We start from the raw sequence: 13,267 nt of genomic DNA, 5'->3' as shown, positions 1-13,267 counted from the left end.
TATACGTGTTACCCCTTCGTTTATATTTCACTTAGATCACGGAATTGTATATTTCTCTTTTCACTTTGGAGTAACCATTAGAACCACCATTAAGAAACAATATTGACCTAGTAATATTTCTTTATTATTTTCCTTTTCGTGTATGTAAGAAAGAAAATCTTTTTATGGAAGATAAATTTGTTCTCTGACTCAAGAACTGTGGAACAGAAAATACTACTTTAGTGCATAATTTGTCTACTCCCACAAGTTCTTTTATATACTTAAAAATTTGCATCTGCTGTATGGGAACCATGATAAATATTGATGTTTTTAATTGATATTCTGGAGGTTAGATTGTGTTGTTCGCAAATACACTTATCCTCAAATGTGCTAAAGGAAAAAAGGCTTCGTGCAATCCTCGGAGTTGCTACTTCCATCCAGGTTTTTACAATGCTAATTTTTTTGGGAATTTTTAAAATTTTCCAGAAACTTGGTACCTGTATGAAATTTTCCCTCCCCTACCTAATATTCTTCATATATGAAGAATATATATCTGACTCTCAATCCTTATGAAATATATCATAGTGAGATTAAAATATAATACCTTAGAAACAAATTTAGGTTATATATTTGCACATTAGGGGGGTAGGGATAAAGTAAAGCGGGTCTATATCTCTGACACTCAATCCTAATGAAATATTAAAAAAAATATGATGAAAATATAATACTTTAATAACCAAATTATGGAAACTACAGAGGTACTTCACTCCCCCCCCCCTAATGTGCAAATATATAGCTCAAAATTTGTTTGTCAAGAAAAACATTGACAAAAAAGGTTATACTTAGATACTACTTAGATAAAGAATATTAGTTAGGGGGTATTCCGTACAAGTAGCTTACCGGAATTTTTTCCGGAATTTTTTTTTTAATCTTTTGGAAATTTCCAATGCTAAATCTTTCAATTTTTCGAAAACTTATTGGAAAAACCCGGATTAGCAACCCTTCTTGACTACTAAGGTCCTTATATATACCCTGCATTGTGTTGCTATAGACAGGTTTAATCTAAGGGTCCGGTATTACCAATCTGAGGTCAAATCCACTGTGCCACCACAGGACACAACAACTTGTAAGACTGGAAAAGGGCACTAGTGTTTAGAAATAAATCACCAACGCCATTAAGCATTTTGCATTTTGCATTTTGCAAAAGAAAGATAAGAGATATTTTCCAAAAAAAAATAACTATCACAAGCCCTCTGGACCGAATTTGAATTTTAGAGTCAGAAGAAAAAACAGAATATCATTATAAAAGGTTAAACAAAATCATGCACATAAAAAGTAAAACTGGCAAAAGAATGCACTCTCGTTTTATCAAAAGTGCTAAAAAAAAAATCAGTAAAAAATAATAAAAAACATATATATACATACACGGGCCATACTGTACAAAAGAAGCTAAAACAAATAAAATTAGTAAATTAAAAAGGGTTATTAAGGGCTTAAAAAGGAGGGGAAAGGGAACGTTAACAAATAACAAGCAGTAAATTAGTTGTATGTTTTGTTAATATTTTTCCGTAATATAAGAGACAAATGTTTTTTTGCATCTTGAAATCAAGCAGCGAATGGGGGACAAGATGAGACCAAGGTGAAAGATGGCCGGGATGGACGAGGTCTGGGTGGGAAGTCTCTTTAGTTTCTTTTGGGAAAAATATTTTACTAGCGAGGATTTTGTATTGCATATTTTGAAAAATGGTGGCACAACATAATTCTCCTGAACTCATGTATTTCTAACCTAGCTTTTCTTTGGAGAAGAAAAGAGTAAACAAAGAAATACTAGCTATTAGCCAGCTCTAGGAATGTATGCAGTAAAAACTTACTGTATCATCATACTAAAGACAATGACGTTAAAATTGTTGTCTGTTAGCAAAAAAGACAGAGAAGTAAAGACAAAAGACACCCAAAGAAAAGTCCAAACAGAAAATCAAACAGCCTTGTCTGATATACCTTAGTAGCGATACGCTTCTCAAAACGCTGGTTGACCTTAGTAGTCAAGAAGCGTCATAAATCTGCCTTGCTTAGGCCTACTAGGATCAGGTTAGTTTGCTAGAAAATATTGAAATAAAAGATAAACAGAAAAAAATCTCAAGAAAATACTGAACTATCGTCTTGTATCTTTATATAGGGCCAATTCCAGCAAATTTTGTTTTCTAGACAAAGCGTACTACTAAATAAATGGAGAAGCATCTCCCAAATTAAAATATCTCAGTTCAACCTCATTACTTATAAAAATCATGTATTATGTGATTAGAAGTTATGTGGTACCGATTATTTATTTGTGTTTACATTTAATTATTTTAGCCATGAGCTGGCCAAGTCGGATAGTAGCTCCTCTCGAACCGAGTAGCTCCTCCTGAACACTAGAGGAAGAAATAATGGTAATCCGGCCTGACTCTAATAAATTATACGAAGAAGGGAAATTAGGAGATGTCATGGATAAACAAAATAGACGACCGCTTATAATTCCTAAAAGCCTCATCCGATGCAATATAAATGGAATATTTGTTCGAATTCTTATTTGTGTTACATTTAAAGCGGAGAAAACCTGTTGTAGTATAGTGGATTGATGCTCTGCTTGGCAATACGGAGCACCAGGGTTCGATTCCCACTGCAGCAAGTTTGAGCGACAAGCTTGCTACTTGTCCCTATAAAAAAAATCACACAACAACTGAAACATCGAATCGACACCCTTTGCCCCAGTAATGGCTCAAGAAGATCTTCATCCTTTATCCTTAAGTGGAGAAGTAATCTATTCCAGAATGACTGGAAACTTTTTAAACAATTTTATCGTCATAGCACCAAATTTGAAAATTAAACAAAAAAAAAAACAATGAAGAACAATTCCCCAAGACCTATATGATTCTTTCTCTTATGGACCCCAACAGTTTCCACACGCTAGCGTCAGTGAACCATATTATGAAGGTTATATTGTAGAAAGCCAACCTTATTGTGCAAATTTCTATGTAGACATTAAAAATGGCACCTATATTGGCTCCATTCACGAAACACATGGGGAATATTACGTAGTACCTCCTTCTTACTACGGACTCAACCTTACAAAGTCCTTCGCTATTTACGAGGCGACGAAGTTTTGATATCCTTTATGAGCCCCCGAAAAATCAGTGCCATATAGCAAAGCTTTAAAGGTTAATAAAAAAAAACTAAAAATAATGCCTCCTTTTGTGGTCTAAAACATGTGTCTGATGAAAATCTTAACACCACAACTAATTCCAGTCATGGATGAAATGATAAATTTAAATTAATGACTCTGATGGCTAGCGGAATAACACATATTTTCAAGAACCGTAGGCCTATTATTACAAGTGTCATGGATTCCGCTAGTTTGAACATAAGCCTGGCTATAAAGGAAATTGAAATCTGACAGTTTGACCATGAACAAAGATTTGTCACATTAGAACAATTCAGACGTAAACTTAATTTCCTAGAAACCCATACAACCACAATTATTTTGCCCAGATCTCTTTCTAATTTGCATTTTGAGTATCCATATCCGATAACATTTGAAGACGCTTCTATTTGTAAAGACCAGATAAATACACTATTAATTAGAACCAGAATACCGTCGAAAACTATCAAAACTGCAATAACTGACCTTGATAGATATGACCTTCTTCCAAATTTTCAAGTACCGGATTATCACAGATTCAGCTAGTTTTCTCATCCGAAAAGGGATGCTAACCCGAAACATTTAAGTCTTGTGTTTTCCAGAAATTTTCCCCGAAAACTGCCTATCCTGCGTCTCTTATGATCTGAGTTTGAATTTCATTTATCTATGGGTCTACAAGAATGTTGTGTTTCAACAATTTTTGTTAAGAAGCTAATTGTGTGTTTGTTTTTCGCCTGATGAATTCTGATTTTCTGGCCTTTCCACGCATTAAGCTCATGCAAGCATACTTGAATTAAATTTCTTTTTATAAAACAAAAGTTATTGTGGACTTCCAACAAAGTTTATTTCAGTAAACTTTGGAGTTCATCAATCAGGGTTTGTTGTTAATGAAAGTTTAAAACATGATCTGGAGTTTAAAAGTAAACTTTACAAGTACAGGGGAAAGTTATAAACAGGGATACTATCGAGCATCCGGCTATCAGTTTCCGCACAGAATAGTCTCCGAGAAGAAGTAATTTTCAGAAGATCATCTCAAAACTTTTTCAATAGTACAAAGGGGATTTTGGGGAGGGGGGATAAAAAAGAACTGCAAAGACTGGAGATTTATCATCGTTACAGCAGGCTGGGGTGGATCTAGAGCAAAATCTTGGTGGTGTTGGGGGGGGGGGTTAATGTGACAAAGGTGCCAACAATTGATCAAATTGACAAATTTATTCTAAAAAAAGAGGAAAAAAGAAGAAAAAACAGGATTAAAAGGTGCCAGAAAAATTTTGGGAGGGCCCAGGGTCCTCCCCAGGGTCTACCAGTGATAGCAGGTATGATCAATCTTGATATAAGGAAGGGAGCTGGTTTTTGTTGTTTCTTTTTTTTTACAAAATATTTCCGAAGATTTTGTACATCTTGATTTTTATAATCAAGAAATATTTCCGAAGATTTTGATAAATGTAACTCGTGTTATATTTATCTGTAAAAATATACCATTCGACGTCCACTTTGATTGAACTTTGTGAAGAATAGAAATTCAACCCTTTAAGCACAGCTACAGTCTTTTGATTGTTATATACTTATTGAAGCATGTCTTTTATCACCACTGGTGCTTTGGCAAATGCAAAAAAATAAACATATAGGTGACCATTCATGATAGACGATTTAAAATTGAAACTTAACGAACACGTAAAGATTTTACTTAAAGCTCACAAATGAAGGAAAAAAAACTTGACGATATCAAAATGCACTTAATTAAGATTCAAAAGCTGTTAAAATCATCAATTATATTTTTAAAGACAATTTTAATTAGACAGATAAAATCACTGGGCCCATAGGCTTACAAAGTCGAATGGAATAAGACATTAAATAATTTTTGTACATCAGCCGTGATCTGTCAGTACAAGCCTCTGTGTCATTTTTGTTTTATCGACTAAATCAGCATAAATCACTAGATTATTGAAGAAAATCACTAAATCAACCGAAAAATCACTAAATTATGTTTTTTTTTTTTTTTCGCCGGTTGGTAACCCTGATTGTAAGGGTAAATTGTCTCTCTGTGGAAAAAGGACATAGTAATTGTGATGGTGTTAATTGGGAGTGGGACTGTAGGGAGGTCCCGCTTAAATTTTGAAAGTACTTTTTTAAAAGTTTTTATTGAAAAATACATGTTTTATGTTTACATTGAAACTCTTGAACAAAAACTCCCACCCTCTAGGTTAAAAAAATTCATGTTACCCCTTCCCCCTCTACGGTTTCGTGAATTGCCTGTGGCATATTAATTTGATTCCAAATATTTCTTGGGAAAAGAAATCGACTGATTTCTTTTACTTTCTCAAGATCTTCTAAGATAAAAATGAGTTAGGATCCTACTATAGTTTTGTTTTATATCCTAATCCCGGAATTGGTAATCACTGTATCATGGTTAAAGTCTTTTGCGAAAGCCAGTTTAGGGAAATTCCGAAAAATAGCCGGATTTGCATTGAGAAAGGTATTAGATCTAAATGGAAGATACACCATTGGTATCGCAATTGCCGAAAACCCTTTCTTAAACATCCATCTTCCAAACTTCCATCTTGATCAAAAAGGAAAATCACTGTTTCGCGTGGGTATTACTGATCTCTCCTGTTTTTTGCTGTTTTTATTTCTTAACCACTAGTAGAACTAGTCAACTTGAACATAATAGAGAACTGCTTAAAGGCTCTCATTTGAAAGGAAGTTGCAAAATCTACTTGCTTTTTTGAGAAACTAAACATAATACTTAAAATGTAATGCAATGTTTGACAAAAACGGCATCTTTGTGTAAAGGTCGTATAACACATGAATATTTTGACCAGGGTATGATCAAACAGTTCGTGGTAACGAACTGTAGTAACGAGCGACCTTCAATATAACTTTCAATATCCAATTGAATGGGCTCTTTCCGGAATTTCTACGACAACTTTTCTATATGACCTTCCTTGGTGAAAAGAAATAATAAATTGTGCCCACATCACCCTTTACATAGTCAACGCTATTTTGCTCCATATAATTTAATCCATTAGATACTTCTTCCTCCCCTTTCCTTGAAGTTTGGGCATATATGCGCTTATAATTTTTTTGTAATTGACACATTCTGCTTCAGCTACAAAACTACAGAGCTGATTATGAACAGAAGTATGATATCTTAAGACCTTACTTATGCAAGCGAGAATATTGATCAGCTCAAAATTACCAGTCAGAAACCAATGTATTTTTCTGGCATGGTAACGCAAGTTTGAAAGTAGCTACTTTAAAGGCCCATCATCCTCCACCATAAATGAAGCTTCTAAACTGTTGCTCAGATTTAAAGGATGATATTTATTTTTTAATTTGAATTTTATTAATTAGTTATTATTTTGTTTAAATTCTTTTCGCGTTCATCCCCATTTTAGCATTGTGTTTTCAGATTTGAAGCGTGTTTGTAGCGGGTTCGAAAAATCGTTTTCAGGTTCTCAGTGTTAAACCCAGCAAAACTTTAAAGAGTTATCATCTTGCGGGTTCCAAGCGTGTTGGACACGGGTTCCTCAAAATTGTAACGTGCCAGAATAGCATGGTTGAACGTGGGTTCTGAGAAGACATTCGCCCGTGTTGAACACGGCTCTCAAAACAATATTCTGTTCAACTCATGTCGAACTCTGTGTTGGAAATGGTTGTGCTGAAAACAAGGCTTAGAAAACTTCCACAGGAATGAACATTCTTCTAAAAGTCTATTAGTTACACATACATTTTAATATGAGCAACTATATTTCGGAACAGCCTTACTGCTTTCACAGATTTTATTTGTTTCGATTAGTGAATCTGTAGATTAGAAACGATGTGAGATTAAAAGTCAAAATGTTCCTCCAATATGGGGATTGGGAAGCGGAGAAGATTAGCCCCCTTGAAAAAGAAATGTTTTATAAATTGGGTTGTCCTACCAAAACCTTTCTTGCGTAAATTTTTTGAGAATTAAACCCAAGCTTAAAAACGTGTACATATTTTAAATTCCTGATAGGCTATACAGTAAATTTTCCACCATTCAGAAAAACGGAAAACTAAAAAAATATAGCTTATTGAAATTTTTTAAACTTTTTAACTCACTACTCTCCTAAACCTTGAGTGTTCAAAATTTTTTTTTCTCTTATCTATGACCAAAAGGAATAGGAAAACAATTGGAGAGGTTATTTTTAAATTTTTAAGCACCTTGATCTTGACATACCCGCAAGATATATCTATTCAATAATAATGTTTGATGGAGAAGACCAGGGACAGAATGTGGGAGACCGAATGAGAGGGAGAAAAAATTTGACGTTAGTTGATGCAAATTTGATCTGTAGTTGACTTTATCTCTTCTTTAGATGAGCTATGTATATTTAAACTGCGACATTCGGTTTAATATTTTATGTTATGACTTACAGTTTATTATGCTAATCCTATAATCTATTTATCAATAAAAAAGGAAACGAAAAATCTTGGATCCCTAAAATATAGAGTTTTCACAAGCCTTCGCAATCAAGAAACAGTTAAATTCCCAAAATATATACTTATGGAAAACTCAAATGGATTTCAAATTGCTTTTCTCCGTCTAGCCTTTTAATCGTTTTACACCGACTAGGACTTCAATTTTCTGCGGAGATTCTTTATTGTTAAATGGAGAAACTTGCCATTATTGCTATTCTCGATTGGTTTTTGGATTAGAATTACATATCATTTGGTGATACTTTGTTACTTACATCGTAAAAGTGTTACTTCCAACTCGTGTAATTATGTAGTGCTCAGACACTGAACAAACCTCTTTCATACAAAATGCTCGTTATTTGCCTAACACACGCACAAATGTCGTAAATATGTTTTCAGTCGTCAATAAATTCTTTTTTCTGTAAGGTAAAATATTTTATCAAGTTTCTAGTCCATGAGCATGCCAATGGATCGACACCAAAATTCAGTCAGTACCAACATTGACTATTTTTACAAGGCAAAGATGTCAGAAAATCTGGTATCAGCTAAATTAAGATGTTGGCGGTTTGTAATTAAATGGCTAGCTATTCAGACATTTTCAAAATATCTAGTCACTGCACTTTTAAATTCTTTATACAGTTTGGATTTAGAATTCAAGAACTAAGTTTTTAAGGCCTCTGACAGTGGGGTCCACAGTCAAGTAATTTTTATCTCTTTTTCACTGTGCTTTAAATCCTTCTATTAGTTTCATTCCTCGTTTTCCTTACTAAGGGAAACGAGGAATGTTTCCCTTCTGTAGTCGTATTGAATATTTGGACCTTTCCTCTGTGTTTTCGTTTTGGGGCGAGGCGAGGAGGGATTTTTTAGCCGATTATGATCCAAGAATGTATTTCTGATATTTTAGACGAAATTAACTCAAACTATTTCCTGGGGCTTACCGATGCTTCTTACATGGCTTATGCCAATCATATTTTATGTAAAAAAACATAAGCTAGATTTTTGGCTGTGGTTTGAAAAGTTTCCCATTTTTTCTAAGATTATCTTTCTCTGAATGCTGATATGTGTGAGTTTCTAGTATTTAATGGTATAACTTTATCATGCCATGCTCCCATAATGTGTTAGCGGTTTCTCTATACTCTTTGTTCGTAATCCTCGGTGGTTAGACATTACAGTTGCAAAGTCGGTTTTTCACATCCGACAGTGCACTATCTAAGACACCTCAAAGGAAATTAAACTTCCTTATTTTGAAATTTTGCTAATCGTGGGAAATATAAAACGCTTACCCTGCGTAGATTTCTATTCTACTTTCTTTAATTATTCTGTAAGTGTGGGCCTCAGGCCGAATTAACGAATGTGACATTAGCTCTTGCAAAGCTACGTATGAGTCTTGCCTGGGGCCAAAGGTATGGTTTTCCCTTGTAATTTACCAACACCCTAAAGTGTGTGAGTTCAAGTGGGGTTTTGTAGTCTACGCTAGAGGGGACTATCTGAAGTCAAGCACCCAAGCTTTCATCTCTTCAATCTATATATCTGTCTTCGATTTGAAAGCTCTGTTCTTGCAGGCAAGCAGGCAGACACCAGTTTTAAATCGAAGTTGGACTAAAATCAAAAAGTGCCTAAGATATTTGGTGGTTACCTGGGCCCGTTTCCAGAAAAAATGGAGCTTTCGCTTCGCTGCTTTCTAAGCAGCAATAATAGAAAGTTGGTCCATCGTAAGAAATTGCAACTTTTGAACTAAGACTGATAGATTCTCTTTTTCAACGCTGATAGTCTTTTATGGAGCTCATCCAAGTATATAACATCAGTTTTTTTCGTTTAAAATTCGTTAAAGCGATACACTATTTCATAAATTTCGAGGGGTTGACAACTTTAGGTTGACAAGGGTTTGACAGCTATAGCACACATAAAAAAAAAAAATCTGGTTCAAATTTTAAGACATGGAAGAAACTAGGTAAGTAACAATTGGCTTTTATGCCTTGGTCAGCTTTTTGTATATTTGGTACATTTGGTATTTTGTATATTTTTTGTATATGCTTTTTGTATATTTGTATATTTGGTATATTTGGTACATTTGGCCGACCAAATGTTTGGTCGGCCTTTTGTATGTACTATGTACATACAAAAGTCGCAATAATACAGTAATACAAAGTCGTAAGTCGCGATACAGTGTCATATAGATGATGAAATTGAATGCACTCTGATTGAAAAGAGTGTACACTTCTAAGAAACGCTCGTTAAAAAGCGTCAAGTGTGTTTCGAGCCTATGGGTCAAATGTCTTTTTTACACGGGTTCTTGAATATTTAAATACATGGTTGAGCAGGGGTTCTAAAACACTAATACGAATTTTCAAAATGATAATCTGCCCAACCCGTCTCCAACTCTGTCTTGGATGTGGGGTAGCTAGAAAATGGGGCTGTGCTGTTTTTAGTATACATTTAATTGTATGTTTATTGAAGTCATTGGTGATTAAATGATGTGTAACCCATCAATGGATACGTCTCTTGTGTGTAGGCACGCACACAGGAATTTTTTGGGTGGGTGGGAAAATGATAAACAACTACTCTTTTTGATAAGTTGAATACAAAGTCCTCAGAATTTATTTTTCCTTGTGAAATTTTTGGGAGATAACGGTGGTCCATTCCTTTGACATGTCCAAGCCAGTACAATCCATCATTGAAAAGTTTTTCTGCAATTTCATAGAAAAGTAGGGCTTCCAGTCGTCTTCTAATCGACCCAGGATCCTTCTCCTCACTAGCAAACAAAACATTACCGCTAACCAAATTATAGAAGAAAAATCAATAAAATTCAAGCCATACACATATCCCAAAAAAGCCTTTTGTATATAATGAAGCTTCGACTTTCAGTGAATGTTCTTTGTTGCCAAAAAGAAAAAAGAACATTCCGTTTCTACTACTCTTGTTCATATTCTTTTCTTTTTTCAAGTAAGGGTGATATGTCAGTTTCCGACAGGCATTATTTAGAGTATGTCACTAGTAACAAAAGCATAAATACTGATGAAACCAAAAGAAAAAAAAAATAATATTGATAAATCTAGAAAGCGCTTACCGCCTCCTTCTCAGAAACACCAGTGAAGGCAAAAATTTATTGAAAAGCCTAGCTGTACCGTGCTCCTTAATACAGTGATTTCTATTCGTTTAAAATTGAGTATATATTTGGAAGTAGATAATTAGCTCCTTTAAAAGTAAAAATTTCTTCCTTTGAATCTTGTGGTGGTACCATTTCGTCTGCTATACGCCTGAACAGATATAAAAAAAAAAAAAAGACGAGAAAAGGATCGATCGAAGAAAGTGTTTCAGTTTTCTATGGTCTCGTTCGGGCATGAAACAATGAAGCTCTCAAAATGTATCAATAATCGAGAACGTGATAGGATTTCAGATTGCTTTTTCCTTACAGATCTCTCTTAATGAAGTCTATTGAAACTCAGCTTTCTGTAGAGTTGTTTTGTTATTAAAAGAAAAGTTTGACAATATTTTCCTCTTTATTCAGGTCCTTGGAAAAGGGAGCTTTGGGAAAGTTCTCTTAGCAGAAAGAAAAGGAACGGACGAACTATATGCAATCAAAATACTCAAAAAGGATATAATAATTCAAGATGATGACATTGAATGCACTCTCATTGAAAAGAGTGTTCTTGCTCTGCCCTTGAAACCTCCTTTCCTAGTTCAACTGCATTCCTGTTTCCAGACTATGGTAATTCCTTTTCTAACTTGTTTGTTAATGTATTTTGTTTATGTTTTTCAACTTATACTTTGGTGTGAGGTGGAGGGGGCAGATGTCCCTGTGCCAGACAACTAAAAAAGTAGACTTTCATGTGCCACTAGTCCACCACTTACCTAGGCTTTTTCTTTAGAGTTGTGTCTGTTAACCTTTTTTTTTTCAGAGAATCACCGACTGGTTTTTAGGGACAACATCCGTTGAAAGACTATTCCAAATATAGGCGCAGCGTTTTAAAAAGCTCTTTTAGTAATCTGTGCGGGCTGTCTTTTCAAGTAGGTAATCCAACCTTATCCTGTTTGCCGTATTGGCTTGGCGACTGGTAGTATAAGTAATATAGACAGATAACTCATTGGAGGGAAGGTACGGGATGTACTTGTAGAAAATAGCCATTGATGCTATGACAGATTTCTCTATTTTATGGTTAAAGTTACCTTATCTGTGCTACAAGCTCCCTTGAGGATCTGTTTTTGATCCTCTGGAGTGGTGCCAGTTTAATAAAGGAACCCCTGCAAAAGCGGACATTTATTTTAGTAATTGGTTTATGTACGACTTGTACAGAGGATTAATCGAGCTATGTGGTTGTTGGTTCTTAGATCAAAGAGTCACGCTCAGCTTAATCGTGCAGGAAGACCGAACCAGGTCGAGATGTGTGCCCCAACAGAGGTCTAAGGAAAGATGAATTTTGGATTGGCGAATTTTGTCAACTCTCTTAATACCTGTGGAGCTATCAACTGTCATGATAGCTTCTGTCTTGAAGGTATGGACGAGATGTTGTCGTAAGGTATTCGATCTGATAATTAATAGCTCCTTAGTCTTAGATGCATTGAAATTTTCCATCCAGGCACCAGACCTTTTTTTTCTATCCCCAAGATATCTGACTGAGAAGCTTATAAAGGATCATGCCGTTTATGGGCAGCTTTATGGATCGTTGTGTCCTCAGAAAAATTGTCTAGATGGTGAGAAGATTGTCCCTTATTTCATTCATATATACCAGGAAAAGTTTGGGTGCAATGATACTTTCCTGGAAAACACCAGCTTTTACAAGACGACACTCATTGGACTTGGACCCATCGGGAACTACACAAGGGGGGCGATTGCTGAAAAAAATGTCGAAATACCTCTAGCAGATAACCACAAATTTTACGAGTTTCGAGGATTTTTTCAGCAGGCTTCCAGGCAGTCACATTTCAATGTTTCTGAGGGAACCCGTACTGTTTTTTACTAATGAGGTTATTTTACCCCGGGTATATGTAAAGGGTTCTAACTAGAAGTGCCCTTTACGAAGGGAAATACCTTTGTAGCGGAAATTTCATCGCTGTGATCATTTAAGGTTACTTTTTTATCCTGCCCATTGTCCTGTTCATTATGCACTTGTAAGTAAATTAGGCTATCAGATGCCTATCTAAAAAAGTCTACTCATTACATTTTTTTTTTTTCGTCGCAATATCTTATTGGCTTTCAGTTGTTTACAGTACCAAATAAAATAAAATTTCTAGGAGAAATTTTTACATATAATCAAGATCAGTGCTAAGAAAGTGGTAAAGCCTTTCTGCCATTGAACGCTAAGTATATATTTTATTAACCATGATGACCGAGTCCATCATAAAATGCACTCATGACATTCTATGTGCTGAAGCACATCAGGGAACGCCAAAAAACTATGGACATGTCTTTCATAACACTATTTTTTTTGCTTCTTCTCTCTCTCTCTCTCTCTCTCTCTCTCTCTCTCTCTCTCTCTCTCTCTCTCTCTTCTCTCTCTCTCTCTCTGTCTCTCTCTCTCTCTCTCTCTCTCTCTCTCTCTCTCTCTCTCTCTCTCTCTCTCTCTCTCTCTCTCTCTCTCTCTCTCTCTCTCTCTCTCTCTCTCTCTCTCTCTCTCTCTCTCTCTCTCTCGCTCTCTCTCTCTCTCGCTCTCTCATTTTTTTTGCTAG

The 13,267-nt window shown here is 35.2% G+C and overlaps 1 protein-coding gene across 8 annotated transcripts in view; it reads left to right on the top strand.

Moving 5' to 3' along the window:
- Positions 1-13,267, top strand: part of LOC136039963 (protein kinase C, brain isozyme-like) — a 231,924-nt gene that overhangs the window by 157,707 nt on the left and 60,950 nt on the right. For all 8 annotated transcript variants that reach the window (XR_010620599.1, XM_065723995.1, XM_065723994.1 and 5 more), the window contains exon 9: positions 11,109-11,309. Coding sequence is in view for 7 of the 8 variants with exons in the window: in XM_065723995.1 (XP_065580067.1) it covers positions 11,109-11,309 (201 nt within the window). In the remaining variant the exon portion in view is untranslated. The remainder of the gene's footprint in view (positions 1-11,108; positions 11,310-13,267) is intronic.

This window comes from Artemia franciscana, chromosome 20, assembly GCF_032884065.1.
Source record: "Artemia franciscana chromosome 20, ASM3288406v1, whole genome shotgun sequence".
Taxonomy (NCBI): Eukaryota; Metazoa; Arthropoda; class Branchiopoda; order Anostraca; family Artemiidae; genus Artemia; species Artemia franciscana.
The sequence above is the reverse complement of the archived record's forward strand: the minus strand, read 5'-3'. Positions and strand labels throughout refer to the sequence as shown.